Source organism: Sparus aurata, chromosome 16, assembly GCF_900880675.1.
Source record: "Sparus aurata chromosome 16, fSpaAur1.1, whole genome shotgun sequence".
In the NCBI taxonomy this organism is placed as follows: Eukaryota; Metazoa; Chordata; class Actinopteri; order Spariformes; family Sparidae; genus Sparus; species Sparus aurata.
Window position 1 is genome coordinate 4767186 of NC_044202.1, and position 17957 is coordinate 4785142.

At 37.7% G+C, this 17957-nt stretch overlaps 2 protein-coding genes across 6 annotated transcripts in view; both read left to right on the forward strand.

Annotated features, from left to right (window-relative positions):
- Positions 1 to 938: 938 nt before the first annotated feature.
- LOC115565981 (tumor necrosis factor receptor superfamily member 14-like) lies at positions 939 to 11456 on the forward strand. Of its 2 annotated transcripts, XM_030391707.1 has the most exons (12): positions 939 to 1018; positions 4065 to 4120; positions 4515 to 4877; positions 5059 to 5185; positions 6141 to 6282; positions 7328 to 7421; positions 7788 to 7913; positions 8832 to 8987; positions 9534 to 9621; positions 9709 to 9896; positions 9988 to 10019; positions 10212 to 11456. In XM_030391707.1, the coding sequence occupies exons 5-12, from the start codon at positions 6244 to 6246 to the stop codon at positions 10230 to 10232; spliced, it is 744 nt and encodes a 247-aa protein (XP_030247567.1). In that variant the 5' UTR covers positions 939 to 1018; positions 4065 to 4120; positions 4515 to 4877; positions 5059 to 5185; positions 6141 to 6243; the 3' UTR covers positions 10233 to 11456. The 2 variants fall into 2 exon arrangements, with proteins under 2 accessions (XP_030247567.1, XP_030247568.1); XM_030391708.1 differs by lacking the exon at positions 4515 to 4877.
- Positions 11457 to 16364: 4908 nt separating this feature from the next.
- LOC115565978 (tumor necrosis factor receptor superfamily member 14-like) overlaps positions 16365 to 17957 on the forward strand; it is a 52024-nt gene continuing 50431 nt past the window's right edge. Inside the window, exons 1-2 of one of the 4 annotated variants that reach the window (XM_030391699.1) lie at positions 16365 to 16519; positions 17591 to 17783. The gene's annotated coding sequence lies outside the window, so the exon portion shown is untranslated. The remainder of the gene's footprint in view (positions 16520 to 17590; positions 17784 to 17957) is intronic. The other 3 variants (XM_030391700.1, XM_030391703.1, XM_030391698.1) reach the window with 3 other exon arrangements.

The following is a 17957-nucleotide window of genomic DNA, read 5'->3' on the forward strand; positions in this document are numbered from 1 at the left end:
TGTACATTCCAGAGTTCAAAGTGGCAGTTAAGGAGAGAGCAACAGACCATGCATCAGTATACACAGTTGAACTCCTGGCTATCACACTCGCACTGAGATGGTTAGGGGGAGACAACAGGGCCAATGCACTCATTGCATCAGATAGCTGGGCAGCCCTCAGTAGTATTAGGACCATGAAGTCATGTAGGCAAGATCTAATCATGGAGATCCATCAAATGCTATATGACCTTCAAAACAGGGGGAGGTCTGTCAGTTTTCTGTGGGTTCCTGCTCATGCAGGGGTTGAGGGCAATGAGGATGCAGACATACTTGCAAAACAAGCACTCAGATCACAAACAGTAAACAATATCCCACTAGGGAAAGCAGAAGGAAAGACAATCATTAAAACACAAATGCAAAGGGTTTGGCAGGAATATTGGGATATAAATGAGACAGGAAGACACTTTTACGGTATACAAAAACAGGTGGGAAAAGGAGGAGTGGTGGGCGAGAGCAGGAAGGAGGAGGCGGTCATTACCCGCCTCAGATTAGGACACACAGGGCTTAACAGCACGCTACACAGAATTGGTAAACATCCTACTGGTAAATGTAGACTATGTGATCTTCCTGAAACTGTGCAGCATGTTCTTATGGAATGCAAGGGATATGAGAGTGAGAGGAGAGATCTAAAATCAGCACTGCAAAGGGAAAAAGTGAGCGTCACGGTAGAGAACATGTTGCAAAGATCAGAAAGCATTAGGAGGTATGTGTGTAAATACTTGAGGGAAACAGGCTTAATGGATAGGGTTTAAGGTTTTGTTTTGTTTTCGTTTGGGTTGGTTTGGTTTTATTTTATTTTATTTTATTTTTATTTATTATTTTTTTTCTCTGTCAGCTAATGTTCCACACTCCAGTCCGGTAGGTGGCGGCAATGCACCTATAAGCTGGATGCCAGCCGCCAATCAAATCCAGAAGAAGAAGAAACTCGCCTCGCCCTTCCTTTTATGTTTAAGAAGTACGCAGTAAAGTTCGTCATACGGTATGTTCGGTATTTTCTTTATTTTCTTTAAAGCTGCTAACACATTGTTACACTGTTGAAGTGTGTGTCGTCATGGCTCGTTTATTATACGTATGTTGTTTATTACAAGTTGCTTTGTAAGTGTTTACAAGTGTTCCCGCTGGTCGGGCCTCCTTGGGAGTTAGAACAATGACGTTTGACCCAGTGTCGAGGTGTTATCTCTCATTGTGGCAACAGATGCAAGGCACTGTCGACCAGTGTTGTGCCTGAACGCGTTCTATGAACGATCGTTCATGAACTTGTTCATATTTCGGGCGAACGTGAACTGAACGTACTGTATTTCTGCCTGATGAACGTTATTGTGAACGCGTTTATTCTGACGTTTGTGAACGGCGCGTTCTCACAGTTTAACTTCGTTCAAGACAGTGCCAGATTTCCATCGAACCTTCCAGGCGAAAACCGGCTAAAACACACCGTGAACAGTAATATGTAGCGGAAAATCACCCGGTCTGGCTGTTGTGTATAATAAGGACGCTAGACGAGAGGTTTGTGTAACACGCTTTACTTTCGATCAAAACGAAACTATTTCAGACAGAAGAGAGTCGCACCGCGCATGCGTTATCAATGTGCTAAGCATGGAGGCAAAAACAAATGAAGGCTTCATATCTGTTTTTTATTGTGATATATCTAAAACGTTTTGGAGTGATGTTGAATCTCATTTTTTTGATGCTGCTAACTCTGTCCATTCTCTTACCCTTAAACATGTTATTTGCTATGTTAACCCAGAAGAAAAACACACTCTTGAACACATGATGAACTTTGTCATGCAAAATGTTTTATTCACAAACAAAAATTTGTAAAATCACTACCTAAATTTGCCCCCTTTCTCCTGGAACTGAGCTCTTTGCTTAAATCTCTGATTTTGTTAAATAACTAAAAAAGTAATACCTTATTGAGTCATTATGAAAAGTTTTTCCCTGAAGCCACTGTCTGAACTATCCATTTATTTATTATTTTATTTTTCCCTTTCTTCTTCTTCTTTTTTTAAAATTATGTATTTATTTACTTATTTATGTATTTTATTTGTAATTTGTACTCTATCCTGTAAATTTTGAATTATGAACTATGAACTGAACTAGTTCATTTTAAAATTTGTGAACTGAACTTTGAACTAGTTCATGTAGAAAGTGAACTTTCCCAACACTGCTGTCGACACAGAAGACGTGTTGGGTCAATATCATTCTTCTTGTTGCCGAAATAATTCAAGATAACTGACATTGCTTTACTTTTTGGCACCAGGCCAGAACAATTCTGAACCACGTACTGAATGGGGAGTAACCCATACCAGAACTACAAGGGTGTCTACATAAGGTTACTCTTCACTCAGATATAAATATTCTATTGGGTACTTCAATCTAAACAAGAAACTATGTTTACCTTAGTTATCTGTAGCATTAGCATGGACGCTTGGTGTCCAGGATAGTTATGGATAACTTAACAGGACAATAAATACAACTAATAATGTCATGCAGACAGACTGGAGGTCTTTCTGCTGGTGCATGTAAGAACTTAACTATGATCAAACAACTTTTCACCTCTGTTTTCAGACTTCACTTAAAATCAGGAAGATCTGTCATCTTGTATTAGTGTAATATCATGGTATTACAGAAAAAATAAATACTCAACTCAAATATAATACTACCTCTTTCACTGTATTGGCAGTGTAATACTGTATAAGACAGAAAAAAAGATTGAAAATGAACATGGCTTATGTGAAATTTTACAGAGCCAAAGGCCACCTTATCAGGACAGCTGCCTTAACCAGTCAAATAAGTGACTAGGGATGTCCCGATCAGGTTTTTTTTACCCCGATCCCGATCCGAGTCCTTTAATATTTAGTATCTGCCGATACCGAGTCCCAATCCGATACTTGGCCTTAACTAATATTTTCCTAGATAATACAGCTGTATTAAGAAAAAAAGTACCTGCATCCAAGCTGTTCCTTAATAGGTTTTTATTATTTTGTTGAAACAAAGTATATACTTTAATATAGCTCTTAATTATTCTGCATATGCTATTACAACATTGGCCTCCACCTTCCTTGTGTTAGCAGGTGAGTGTGTGATGCTGCATTGTGACAGCAGACCCTCGTGTGCAGCCAGCTGAAGTGTGTGTGAGACGCAGCTCACGCTTGGTACCTCCATATAATCCTTTGCTTATTTCATGTACTTTACGTTGTCACATAAAATGACGTGGACACGTTGCTTGTCTATTAACGCGTTCAGCATCTCCTGGATTGCCTGCTTTACATGCTGTATGAGACCCACGAAACTAGTGCGCATATACCGGCATGTTGTAACTCGAAAGTGGAATAAATGTAATGCAGAGATGGTAGGGCATACCGGGGATTCAAAAACTCCAGGTGACGAAGAAAACCCTGATCCCCTATTACTGAGATGAGCTGGTTTTCCAGAGCGATTAATTTGATGACCCTCTCTGTATTATTTGTGGACATGTCGCTGAGGATATTTCTCATAACTGAAAGTCTCCGCGACTGTTTGCTGCTTTGGTCTCCTTGCCTGTACTCTCGAGTGAACACGTTGTATTCTTTGAGTTTTTGTTTTGTATATGCTGTATCAAATGAGTAGTAAAATGCAGCTCCGCGAAACGGCCGTATAGCAGATGTTACATGTCGCCGTTGTTCTGCTTTCGCTTTCTAATTGACGTTATTTCCACACGGCAGACACTTTATTCACAGGTTTTCACAGAGTAACACCACGCGCGCGTCTGTGTTCCGCCACAAATTGTGCTCTGACGTTAAAAAAAAAAAGAAAAATCGGGCTTGGGTCCACGTTCAAAACTGCCGATTCCGATCAGCGGAAAAATGCCCAGATCAGCTCCGATCCCGATCCTACAGATCGGATCGGGACATCCCTATAAGTGACACAGAATGAACTAACTTTAAAAGACACTGGGACATTGTTTCTGTAGCTTAAAGATCTAGAAGAACAAAATTGAAAGAAATTAACTTTGATCATATGACTCTTCACCCCGTATCCTCTTACAGGGAGAAGATAATCTGCAGGATCCTGCTGCTCATCAACCTTACCTCCTATATCTGTGGTTAGTATACACCTTCACTTCATGATCCATAAAAAAGACAAAATATACTTTCAGACTTCAGACTTCCATCTTTAAATCAGTTAGAGTAACACGTAGAAACTTGAAATCAGACTGAGATCTTTTTATCTTCAGTTATTAGTTAGACTGTATTTATGATTAGTATCATTACCTTTTTATACTGCAGTATAAACTCTTTGTTTTTCAAGCCTTCCAGATTTGTAATGAATAAAAGCACATTGCTGTTCAAAGAATCTAGCCTAAATTCCCCTGATCCATTTATCTTGATGAGCCTCTACAGCTCTGAGGCAATCACTTAACTCTGCATAGAAATATGTGTAGATGGAGTTTAAAGGCTCACAGGTAGAATTGTCACTTTCCCTCTCTGTCTCCTCAGCAGGAACAGTTGTTGTGAATGTGACACAGACCTCCTATCAGGCAGAGGAGAACCACAACATCACACTGGAGTGAACGTTCACAACCAAAACTGACAGTTCCCCTAACTCCCTTTTCATCTGTGGTGAACTGAGAACTGATCACAGAGACTTAGTTTTGTATCGTATACAACAAGGTGTTGAGGTCCCAGATACTCAGGATCAACAGTTTGCAGGACGAGTCCAGTGTGACAAAGACTTCCTCAGAGAAGGACGAATCAGACTTCTTCTGTCCAGACTGAGGACTGATGACTCAGGCCTGTACCTCTGTGACGTGCTGACAAATTTTGGGAGTAGCTTTGACAAATGCCGGCTCAGTGTTACTGGTAATTTGATTCAGTAGAACTCAGTAGAACTTTCTTAACAGGTTGAATACAGCAGCTTTTTTCCACACTTTCCCATAATATCTGGGGAAAATGTCAAACATAATATGTTGTGGATATTTTGTTTGTTTTCTTAGTGTTTTTCTTCACATGATTGAAACAGATCTGTTTGCTCTGTTTACAGCAGTAAGGAATTGGCAAGAATCTAAGGGACCAAACACAGCAGGTCGAAGGAGAATCAGCCTCTACTTTGGACTGGGACTGACAGCAGCAGCAGCAGCAGCAGCTGTCCTGGTTGTTTGTAAAAAGTGGTGAGAAACCAGTGTTAATATTTGTCATCCCAATACAGTGGAATAAATAGGGCACGAGCAGGTCACAGACCTCTAAGGTCCCTATTGTAAACGAGGAATTCTTTCTTATAATTCTTCTGAACTTTAACTGCTGTTTTGGAAGCCTGAACATACTCCAAAAATCACCAAATTTGGAAAATACATCACAGGATAGCAGACTCAAAAAAACCCTCTTGGACCGATACCGTCACTCCAACAGGAAGTCAGCCATGTTGATGTGAAACGCTATTTTTCACAAATTCATGCCTCTTTTGAAAATTATCTCCTCCTAGAACTTTAACACCACAGTCTTCATATTAACTCAGTATCATCCTCATGCCTTGAAGATGAAAAGTTATGGAAAGCTTTCAGCTACGTCATACCTGGTGGGCGGGACGGTGTCATCCATTTTTTTCCTTCGCCATTAAGCATCAAGTCCTCATAACTTCAAGATACAATTTCCTATCTCTGCCAAATTTCACAGGAATATAGAGGGTGTTGCCCTAAATACGTCTCTGCATCAATAGTAAGTCGGCCATTTGATTTTGGCCACCATTTTGAAATATTTCCAATCCTCATACTTTAATGACATCCTCCTACAGTTTTAACACAACAGACTTCACAGTCATCAGTATCATTGTCTGACCTTGAAGATGAAAAGTTATGAAAAGCTTTGTCCTACCTCACACCTTCTTGTTTTCTCCCCATCATGACACGCAATTTACAGGTGAGCGTGCAACCTGACGGTTTATAGTTCAGTGTTTGAGTGTGCAGTCTTCTTTAAAACAGTCACTCAGGCTGCTTTAAATTCTCACTGCGTTAACTAGGTTTATCATTTTCATGACATTAAGGATGTCTGATCATTGCAGAATGCTCAGAATAAACTGTTTGCTTAGCAGTTATTTAATTTCTGCATGGATTCTATGTTTTCTTTAAGTTTTCAGATGGTGTCCTCCTTTTGAATTTTACATCTCACTTCATCACAAAACTCAGTGAGATGACATCTTCAGCCCATAAAAACTGTGATCCAGTTATATAAAATGAAAGGAAAACCTGCACTATTACCATCACTGTTACTGGTAAAGTAATTTGTTATTACACAAATCTTCTATTTTCTCCTCCTCTACAAAATGTCCTTCTTTTTATACACCTTTTTTCTATTCGCTGTCTCCTATTGATCAATCTACAACATTGTTGTGTCAAGAAGTTCTTTGTGTTCATCAGAGAGGCTTCCTCAGTTCTGCTGTATGATACACAGCTGCCCTGCCTTTATCCTCTGAACAGGAAGTGGTGTTAAAGTCGAGATGGAGCTGTTTTTTAAATAAAGCAGGCTACTGGTGCAAAGGTGTGAACTAAGTGGAAAGTAATACTGTACGATATTGCAAAAAAATGACATTGCGATTTTTTTTTAACCCTGCGATATATATTGCGATATGAAAAAACACAGGAATTTTCATCAGATGACCTGAATAGCACTTAATGTGATGCTGCACTGCTGCTATCTTCTGGATCATTAACCTGCACAGATCTTACCTGTTTTTGTCTACATCAGTACCACAAGTATTGACCTTAAATGAAACAGCCTGTTATAGACGATTAACAAATAGCCAACGTCAATTAAACTTACTCATCAATGACTATTAGATTAATATTTAAAATACTGATCCCAAGTTATAGTACAAAATGTAAATTTAAATAACATAAGGAAAAATTTGAAAATCAGCAAGCTTATTCTTGCCTCATACAATGACAACAAGTCTTCAGTCTCACACACATCTCGACAACACGTCACCAGTCTCACACATCACTCTGGTCTGAAGTGAAGCCAAATACACAAGTGTGTATTTTTAGAGATTTTTGTTAAGATGGCATGTGAAAGTCATCCTATTGATATTCATTTGTATGTGTTTGGTACTGAGGTAATCCAACAGTAAATCAAGTGACGAAGTACTGTGATACTTACATGACTGATTACATTGCTTAACAGTTAATAAGTTACTGTATCACAGTACATTTTTAAAGTAACCCTCATAACCTGCTGTCAAATGACATGGATGTGACCTCACACGTGATTTCATGGAGTAACTCTTGTTTTTCTACTTTATTCATCCGTCCTCTTCATAGATACTTGTGATGAATGTCTTCAGAGGACAGACCCAGAAATGTTATCGATCTGAATATTGGACAGGAAGTTATTGCTGCCCTATGTGCCCTGTTGGTAAGATCCTATTAAACAGATGTTGCACTTTGGTGAAATATGGAGTCTTTTGTTATACTGCCAGGTGACAACAGTGCTTACCTGAATGAACCACTGGTGTGCTGCTGTTCCCAAGTGAAATGTATCGGTGACGGGCTAGCATCTCACTCGTGTTTAACAGTAGAAGAACACGCTGAACTTCATATATTATTTAAAAGTTGGATTTTATTTTGCATTTTCTGGGGGTAAAGTAGAAATAAGAATGACACTGAAATAAATTGTCGTTTCACCGAGCCCAAAACATGCACCATGCTCTTAATATTATATCTTTCCGTCTAATAGAAAATTATATGTCATTAAAACAAATGCTCGTTTTCTTTTCAACAGGCAATCGAGTTAAAACAGACTGCACCGAAACCCGTAGTACTTCCTGTCTGCCTTGTACTGAAGGGACCTTCATGAATCAACCTACAGGATTAAAACAGTGTTTTGCCTGTGGAAACTGTGATGCAGGTAGATATTTCCTAATTATTAGTAGAAGTATGACCAAGCCTAGATTTAAGGCAGTAATCAAGTCTATTCTCATTCTGAGAAATAAAGGCAATTCCAAGCAATTCATACCAAGAAACTGAAGATCTCTTTCAACCAACCTCAACATTGAGACAGATAGAATGCCAAATGTCTGCACGACTGTAATTGCGAAAAATGGAGGAATCTTTGATGAAAACATAGTTTAAGTACAAAATGAATATGAGAACTATTTCTAACCTTGAGATGCCCTGACTTTACTCATTTGATTGATTCACTTGTGAGTTTTCATGGCATTTTTTTGGTCACTCAAAATTTCACTGGCAAAAAGGTCAATGGTAACTGCCATCACTTCTTTCTCCTGCCCCAATTAAATCAAAATTCATAAAAAGTTACTTATGGTGATAGCAGATACAAGGGACTGAAGTGGGTTCTTTAATAGGGTAGCAGGGCTCAGCCTAACAGGTAGATGGTGGAGCTTGGACTTCTAAAGGGAGCTTAGAGTAGTGATGCTGCTGCTTCCCCTTCAAAGGAGCCAGCTGAGAGGTTCTGGCATCTGATTCGAATGCATCTTGGGTGCCTTTCTTTGGAGGTTTTGTCCAAGAAACAAAGAACAAAGGGATCCTGCATGCCTCATAGGCAGACACAGGTGCATCATGGGCCTTGACCTATCATTCTGCCTATGAAACCTTGGGTGCCCACCGCATTACCCAAATGACCCCCCAAAAATACTAACATAAACATCTAAATATGCTAAAGAAGGAAATTATTAGACAAAAGAAAATGCTTTCAGGCTCTAATCTAAATAAAGCAACATCCAGAATAATCAAACAAAAAGTACTACTTGTTATTAGCAGAAATAACAAACAAACAGCCCCAACAAGTAACCTCTGTGTGTTGCAGGTTCAAATTTGAAAATAAATCTGTCATGTACAACAACGTCAGACACAGTTTGCGAACCACTGGAGGGATTCTTCTGTCTGGACTCTACAGAGAACAGCTGTATGGCAGCACAGGAACACACACGCTGTAAACCAGGACAATACATCCGTCACAATGGTTGGTTTTCTTGTTCTGACTTCATACTTTTATTATATGGGACATATTAAGCTCATTCTCAGGTTCTAAATTGTATCAGTAAGTCTGCTTGAATAGGTTTACATGCTTCAGTGTTCAAAAAGCACTTATTCTTTCTGAAAGTGTACAGCTGCCGCCCCTCTATTCACCCACTGACTGAAAGTACCTGAAGTCTCTTTAAGGTCCTCTGTTAAGAAGTCTTTTTCCATCCAGGAAAACAGTGTTCTCATGCATATCAGCACAGTAACAGCTTCTAAACCAAAGACTGTCAGGATAGTTAGTGTAACATTACTACTGTGACACAAGATTATTTTGATCTGAAACATACAAACTTGCTGAAGATTTTTTGGGAACAATACAAAGGTGTCTGCTTCAGAAATAGTTTTTTTTTATATATATATATATATCCACTGAGAGAAAAAATCCAGCAGGTCTGTTGGAATTTACTGATTTCGATTCATTTTAAACCTCGATCCTTTCATAGTATATCTATGCTAGTTTCAACATAGATCATTTGCATTTGTACAGGAACAGCGCAGAGAGACGCTGAGTGCTCGGGCTGCAGTGAAGGAACATATTCAAATGGAACCTTTACATCCTGTCTGCCACACACACAGTGAGTATAGCTTCACAGCAGAGACCTAAGGTGTTACAACTGCAGTAACTTCATAGTATCCTTCACAATGTCCCTCTTTCATTCCAGGTGTGAAACATTAAATCTTCAAGTGATAAAACCAGGAACTGTTTCAACTGATGCTGAATGTGGAGAACAAACAGCAAACAGGACAGCAGTTGTGGTCGGCGTTGTCGTTGTAGTGCTTTTAATAGTAGTGATTGTAGCAGCACGTGTACTGTTACTTTACAGAAAGAAGATAGGATGTCCAAACACAGGTATGATTTGGACATGTTTTTGATGAATAATAATAAAGTCTGGCACATCACAATGTTGTTAATATGGTGTTTTGTTAATGTTTTATTACAGAAAATAAAAGAAACAAAGAGAATGGAAACAAGGTATGTTTTATACCTACTTAACTGTTACCACTAAGTCTGTTTCCACTGTGTGCACTGTACAGTTGTACGTTTTCTGCAAAATGATGAAATAATGTCACTAATCAGCAATATTTCACAAAACAGGACAGTTTACCAATGGAACTTTAGATATCTACAAATTCGCTGTTATGACCGATATATTTTTCTCCACAGGATGAGATGGCAACATTATGACCAGATGGAGGATGCAGGAACATTGTATTTGTGAGGACAGACATTAAACCGGTCCCAGCTGAACTGCACTATGTAACTATGCATCTGCTGTCAGGACAGGGCAGACGACAGTGTGAAGCTTCTGTCTAAGATCTGCTGTTGGAGCGGGTTCACAGACTACTGCAGGTCCCTTTGGATGGATTAAAGCAGAGTACTATTTTCACCGTGTTGTACTTTGTATGATGACCTAGATGAAGATTATTCTTCCTCTAACCATACAGAGAGCCCTGGAATAAATGCTAAAGACTGTAAGAAGCATATACACTGATCTTCATTATGATCACACAGAGCTCAAGGTTGACTCTGAACACCAGACTGACTGAAACTGAACTGTGCCTGTCATAAATAAGAACCGGATGGATCAGAGGGCGGATGCTGTGTCATGAACCTCAACATGATGGGACAAATCTCTCCTTCCACCTTGTTATTAATAATGTTAAATCACGTCTTCTCAATTATTGCATTAACTGAAACATGGCTCACAGAGGATATTAACTCCCTATTTGAAATTGCTGGCTATTCAGCCACACACAGATGTATTGGAAGTAGAGGTAGTGGAGTTTCTCTATATGTTCGTAAGGGTCTTGATTTTAAACAAAGAACTGATCTTGAAGTGAAGTTTCAAGACTGCAACAGCTGTTTTTCTAGTGGTTCAAACTGTTGTCCTGAAAGAGAAAAAAAAAGTGATTATAGGTTGTATATATCGTCCTCCAAATACCAACATCAACGAGTTCAAAGAAGGTCTGCTAGAGGTATTGGAACATGTTGACAAGGAGAATAAACCTTGTTATTTACTAGGTGACTTTAATATCAACCTTCTGAATGAGGAAATCAAACAACACATTGATGATTTTATGAACTTACTGTCCTCCAATTATTTCTACCCTTTAATTAACAAGCCCACAAGAATAACTAGTAAATCCTCTACACTGATTGATAACATTTTTACTAATGCATTTTCTAATGTTACTAAATCTGGTATTCTTTATATAGATATCTCAGATCATATGCTGGTTTTTCAGCTTTCTGTCTTGTGTGGTAAATCAAATATGTCTGAACCAAAGAAGATTCCATCTCGCAGGTTCAATGAAAAGAATATCAACACCTTCAGAGAAATGTTGGCAAAATTGTCTTGGGAAGCTGTATATGAGGCTTTGAATGTAAATATAGCTTATGATTATTTTTTTTACCAAGTTTTATTCTGTTTTTGACCAATGTTTTCCTCATATAAATAACAGTAACAAAAACACTGCATGGTTTGTTCATGCCTGCAGTGTTTTTGTTACTGTTATTCATATGAGTGTTGCTTTACTACTGAACTCTGCCTTGAAGAAAAATAAATTGCATAAAAAATACATACAAAGTCCTACTCCTTTAAACTATGCTACATACAAATCATTTAGGAATAAGTTCAATCATTTTCTTAGAAATGCTAAACAGGAGTATTAGAGTGACCAGTTTAGAAGTTCTACAAATAACATTAGATCACTCCTCTTAAAGGACTCTCTTCAACTATGGCGAGGTTTATAACCCTTCTCACACGTAGATTAATTTTATTGAACTGGAAGTGGGCTCAACCCCCAACCTACACTATATTAATAAGAGATGTTATGCAGCACCTGAGGCTGGAAAAGATCAGATTCACTCTACAAGGCTCGGTTGACAAATTTAACAAGACTTGGCAACCCTTTATTGATTATGCAAAAACAAGGTAATAATAACCATTGTGACTTTCTGCTGTGGTGTCGATAATTACTTTATAATGTAACCCTGCATTTTAATTCATATTGCATATTGTTCCATTTTTTGTTTTAATTCTTTCTCCATGCCAACGACACACAGACAGCTGGGTCACTCGCTGCAAGCCCAATTTTTAACGTTCACTTTCGTTTTTGGAGCCGTTCGCATGTTTATATATATATATATATATATATATATATATATATATATATATATATATATATATATATATATATATATATATATATATATATATATATAAAAAATACAGTATTATTGCATGTGGCCTGACCAACCTCAATACATGGACCTTTGAGTCATTGAAAAAAATCTTTGTGGCCCTTTAAGATTTGTATTTGAGTACTGCTGTTATAGAGTAATAACGAATTTCAATAAGTTCAAGCAACTGTAATACAATATTATTATAGTTGTTGCTTTTTTCTTACTTCATCACATGCTGCTTTGTAAAATTGCTTTATTTTCTATATTTGTGTTGTATATATTTCTTATTACACAATTGGCATTCTCCTGACAGCAAAGGAAGAATTTCATTGCACAGAGAAACACGTTCTCTTACTGTGCATATGACATTAAACACTTTGAATAATGATAATAACATCAATAATTAAGCATCCCAAGTCATCTAAGGACACCTCGCAGAGTGGATAAAACAGTTATGATGGCAGCCCATGTGACAATGGTACGTTTATGAACCTACCCAGCAGGTTGAGCAAATGTTTCCCCTGCACATTCTGTGACGAAGGTATGTTTAGATTGAGTTTACAATTCTGCCATCCATTCACACAATTTTACATGTAAAATAAAATTTTACAGCTATAAAAATGCAGACCATTTATTTACCTATTAAAGCAGAGTACTATTTTCAACGTGTTGTACTTTGTATGATGGCCTAGATGAAGATTATTCTTCCTCTAACCATACAGAGAGCCCTGGAATAAATGCTAAAGACTGTAAGAAGCATATATACTGATCTTCATTATGATCACACAGAGCTCAAGGTTGACTCTGAACACCAGACTGACTGAAACTGAACTGTACCTGTCATAAATAAGAACCAGTTACTGGATCAGAGGGCGGATGCTGTGTCATGAACCTCAACATGATGGGACAAATCTCTCCTTCTACCTGGCCTCATCCGTGCTTATGAATGACGGAGATTAGTAGTTAGTAGTAATTACTAGTAATTTTATAAATATTATTATTTATATTTATTTAGTTTTTTAAAAGTTGAGTGTACAAGTATTCTCAGCAGAATGATAAATGCGGAGAAACAGCACATTTACTTTCGGTTTTCAAAATAAAGGTATTATGAACAATAAGCTATTATCCTAACCTACATTTAAAATACAACATGTCACATTAAAGTGTTTCATGCGCCCATGATAAATAAGAAACACTTAATATCAAGTATCTTTACTGCACCATTGTGGAGAAGTGCCAAAATAAGAGTCCCATATTTAGGTGCTGTAAAAACACATTGCTCAATATTTCCTGGCTACTGATGGTATATTTGACTTTGACACATCTAAGACTACAACTATACATGATATCAAGCATTTTCACTGTACAAATGCGAAATTTAACAATAAAATTCCACATTTGTACCCCAAGTGGCATATTTTCATATATTTCAGCTACTGTAAAAACACTTTGCTCAACAATTCCTGGCTATGGATGGTATATTTCACTTCTACACATCTAAGTCTACAACTGTACGTGATATCAAGCATTTTCAGTGCACAAATGTAGAGAAATTCAACAATAAAAGTCCCATATTTATATCTGCAGATTCATATTTTCATATATTTGACGTAATGTAGAAACACTTTGCTCAGTAATTCCTGGCTATGGGTAATATATCTGTCTTCTACAAGTGTTCTTAAAGTAGGTCAGATATGGTCAAATATGCAATCTCCAGGTATAAATATGGGACTTTTATTTTTGAATTTATCCAAATTTCTACAGTAAAAATGCTTGATATCAAGAATGCTTCTTAGATGTGTAGAAGTCAGATATATCACCCATAGCCAGGAATTATTGGGCAAAGTGATTTTACAGTAGCTCAAATACGGTCAAATATGCAATCTCCAGGAAGAAATATGGGAATTTTATTGTTGAATTTCTCAACATTGGTACAGTGAAAATGCTTGATATCACGTATAGTGTATATAGTATGTGTAAAAGTCAGGAAATATTAAGCAACGTGTTTTTACAGCACCTCAAATATCGTAAAATATGCAATCTGGAGGCATAAATATGGGACTCTTATTTTGTCATTTCTCCACACTGGTGCAGTAAAGATACTTGATATTAAGTGTTTCTTATTCATCATGGGCGCATGAAACACTTTAATGTAACATGTTGTATTTTAGATGTAGGTTCGGATAATAGCTTGCTGTTCATAATACCTTTATTTTGAAAACCTAAAGTAAATGTGCTGTTTCTCCGCATTTACCATACTGCTGAGAATACTCGAATACACTCGAAATTTAAGTGCTGCTGATTTGACCACGGAGCTTCACGGCCGGCTTGACCGCAGTTCCATGTCCATGTGTCACAGTAGATTACCCCGTTGTAGCATACTGTTTGTTCTACACAGCACCGTCCTGTAAATGACATCATCCGGTCTCAGAATATGAAAAAACAGGCCTTTTTTCCGTTTCTGTGTTCTAGTGATTTTATTTTTTGTTATATGAAATAGAAAATGAAAATCGAAACATTTTTTTAATTTCACCCAACCCCTTTTGACCACGAAAAAGAAAATCGCCTTGTATTTCAATTTTATTTTTTGTATTTTAAAACGAAAATCAAATAACCATTCGTTTTTTGTTTTTTAATACCCGTTTCTGACATGAAAATCGAATGACCAAAAGATACACGGACCGTTTAGTTGGTCTGATCTGGTGTACAAACTTAAGCCGGTCTGATTTAATATAAACCACTGTCATTATTAATGTTCCAGTGTTCTGGTGATGGCTGCTACCTTATCCAGATGTGCTACCAGAGACCTTAACCTGTAGGTGAGGAGACAAACCACTTAAAGCAATGCATTAAGGCCAGAGATGGTTGTATGACATGTGGCATAAAAGCAGAATAGTAGTGGCTACATGATGTTTAATGTCCCCGACAACCCCTGTAGATTTATTTAACCAGTTGTGAGCAACTGCCTTTTCAAAGACATGTAAAAATGTTATAATTTACAAGTCGGGTTTACAGTTGTATTTGACATCACAGAGCAAAATATGAAAATATCTTCAGCTTGTGAAAATTACAGGGTTAGGCCTTGTCCCAGGAATTTAAGACAAAACTCATCCGAAAAGAAAGAGAGAAAGAAAGAAAGAAATAAAAGAAAGAAACAAAGAAAGAAGTGAACCTTTTTAACTTGGAGACCAGGGAACTGGATGTGTAAATTGGCAATCAAATGTTCTGAATCCAGCTCCAGAATCCTGTTAGTTGTTATCAGAATGTCACAAGACAAAAAAAAAAAAAAAGAAAAAGAAAAGAAACTTCCTTCAAATTGAAGCATAAGAAGACAGGGGAATCCCCAGAGCTCTAATCTCTTTCCTTTTCAAGCCCTTCAGAATAAAACATACGTAGTGGACAGTAAAACAGCTAACACTGCCAAACCAAAGTGAAAATACCAATGTTATCGTTCCATGCTCCTTCATACAGGTTATTCTCTGCATGTTGTTGACCCATAATATCTTGTGTTCTCTTTTTAGATGTAACTGATCACATTGAGAATAAACCTGTAAAGAGGGGGCAGTAACCTTATCTCTCTTACTTCCACCGCAGCAGACTAATCTGGGGTCTGTTTCCATTACTTCACTTCTTCTTATGGGTTTTCTGAGGTGTCAGGTAGTCTAACTTTCTGTTTTATTTCTGTTAGCCTCAGCCTTCATAATGTCTTTTCAGGATTGAGGGTTGGAGCCACCTAGAACGGGCCTTTGTGGGGTCTGGGTGGCTTCCCTTCATTGTGTACATTTAGCTGACCCATCAGCAATATGTTGTGATGTTTGCTTAATAAATTCAGTGTTTCTCTTTTTGGCTGCAACTCTGACTCCTCTGTTTATGATAGACCTCTTTTGTCGTAACAGTTATTAAACAGTTTTATTAGCTGAAATTCCATCATTGGAACAATAACCATCATTACATTCTCTTATTTACCATCAGTACGACGTCATCTGTCTGTGCCGTCAGAAACAGTTAACAGTGCTGAAGATATATCCGTTCAATGACAATTACTTTGCACTTGGTTAAGATTCCATTATGAGACCTTTATTTTGAAATGTGAAAACGAAACTCGTCCCGCCCTTCCTGTTTAGGACACAAAGTGCGCAGTATAGTTCGTCTGGAGTCCTAAAGTTCGTCATACTGACAGCAGCAGCAGCAGCAGCTGTCCTGGTTGTTAGTAAAAAGTCCAGCGGAGAATTCAAGAGAAGTTCCAGCTCATCAGAAAGATCAGAGAAAACTGTTTGATCAACGATGTAAGTGAGATAATTTTATAGCATGGAGGCAGAAAATACTCTTTTTTCATCAGCTGGCAAGTGTTGACTAATGTTGTTATTGTTTCTTATCTGACTTTGATTAGTTTGAAATATATTCACAAATTCCATCTTTCTAGATTCGGTATTTTATTTATTTTCTTTAAAGCTGCTAACACATTGTTACACTGTTGAAGTGTGTGTCGTCATGGCTCGTTTATTATACGTATATTGTTTATTACAAGTTGCTTTATACGTTTTTATAAGTGTTGCTGCTGGTCGAAGCTAATCTTTGTGAAGTTAGATAAATGAAGTTTGTCAGATCCTACAATGTGCGACACACAGCCGAGATACTGTTAACCCTGCGATATTGCGATACGAAAAAATACAGGAATTTTCATCAGATGACCCGAACAGCATTTTAGGTTACTGCTATCTTATGAACAATTAACCTGCACTGATCTTACCTCTTTTTGTCGTACTGAGCTGTGTGGGATGACATAAATGGTCAAACAAATTAGTTGTGTTACCTCATCGTGGCAACAGATGCAAGGCACTGTCGACACAGAAGATGTGTTTGGTCAATATCATCCTTCTTGTTGCTGAAATTTACTTTTTGGTGCCAAGTGTTCCTTTTCGGCGAGTTTTTCGGTAATACAGACGCTGTGTGGTGCCAGACCAATTCTGAACCACGTACTGAATGGGGAGTAACCTATACTAGAACTACAAGGGTGTCCAAATAAGGTTACTCTTCACTCAGATATAAATATGTAGGGGTTCCCTGTGTGAAGTGCTAACAAATTGTGGGAGTAGCTTTGACAAATGCTGGCTCAGTGTCACTGGTAAGTTGATTCAATAGAACTGAGTAGAACTCTCTTAACAGGTTGAATACAGCAGCTTTTTGGGATAAATAAGAACCTGAGAGGAAGTGTTTTGGACAAACACAATCCATCCACACTTTCCCATAATATCTGGGGAAAATGTCAAACTCAATGTGTTGTGGATATTTTGTTTGTTTTCTTAGTGTTTTTCTTCTTCACGTGATTCAAACAGATCTGTTTGCTCCATTTACAGCAGTAAGGAATTAGCAAGAATCTGAGGGACCAAATACAGCAGGTCGGAGGAGAGTCGGCCTCTACTGTGGACTGGGACTGACAGCAGCAGGAGCAGCAGCAGCTGTGCTGGTTGTTTGTAAAAAGTCCAGCGGAGAATTCAAGAGAAGTTCCAGCTCATCAGAAAGATCAGAGAAAACTGTTTGATCAATAATGTAAGTGAGATAATTTTATACCATGGAGGCAGAAGTTGTTTTTTCTTTTTTCATCAGCTGGCAAGTGTTGGCTAATGTTATTGTTTCTTATCTGACTTTGGTTAGTTTGAAATATATTCACAAATTCCATCTTTCCAGATCATTAATGAATAAGTGAAACATAGTCCAAACACA

What these genes read in the sequence shown, in the direction of transcription:
- LOC115565981 (XM_030391707.1), top strand. Translation starts at nt 6,244, where the DNA reads ATGAAAGGAAAACCTGCACTATTACCATCACTGTTACTG. An exon ending in TATTACCATCACTGTTACTG is followed by an intron (nt 6,283 to 7,327) that starts GTAAAGTAATTT and finishes TCCTCTTCATAG; the next exon opens with ATACTTGTGATGAATGTCTT. An exon ending in CTGTGGAAACTGTGATGCAG is followed by an intron (nt 7,914 to 8,831) that starts GTAGATATTTCC and finishes TGTGTGTTGCAG; the next exon opens with GTTCAAATTTGAAAATAAAT.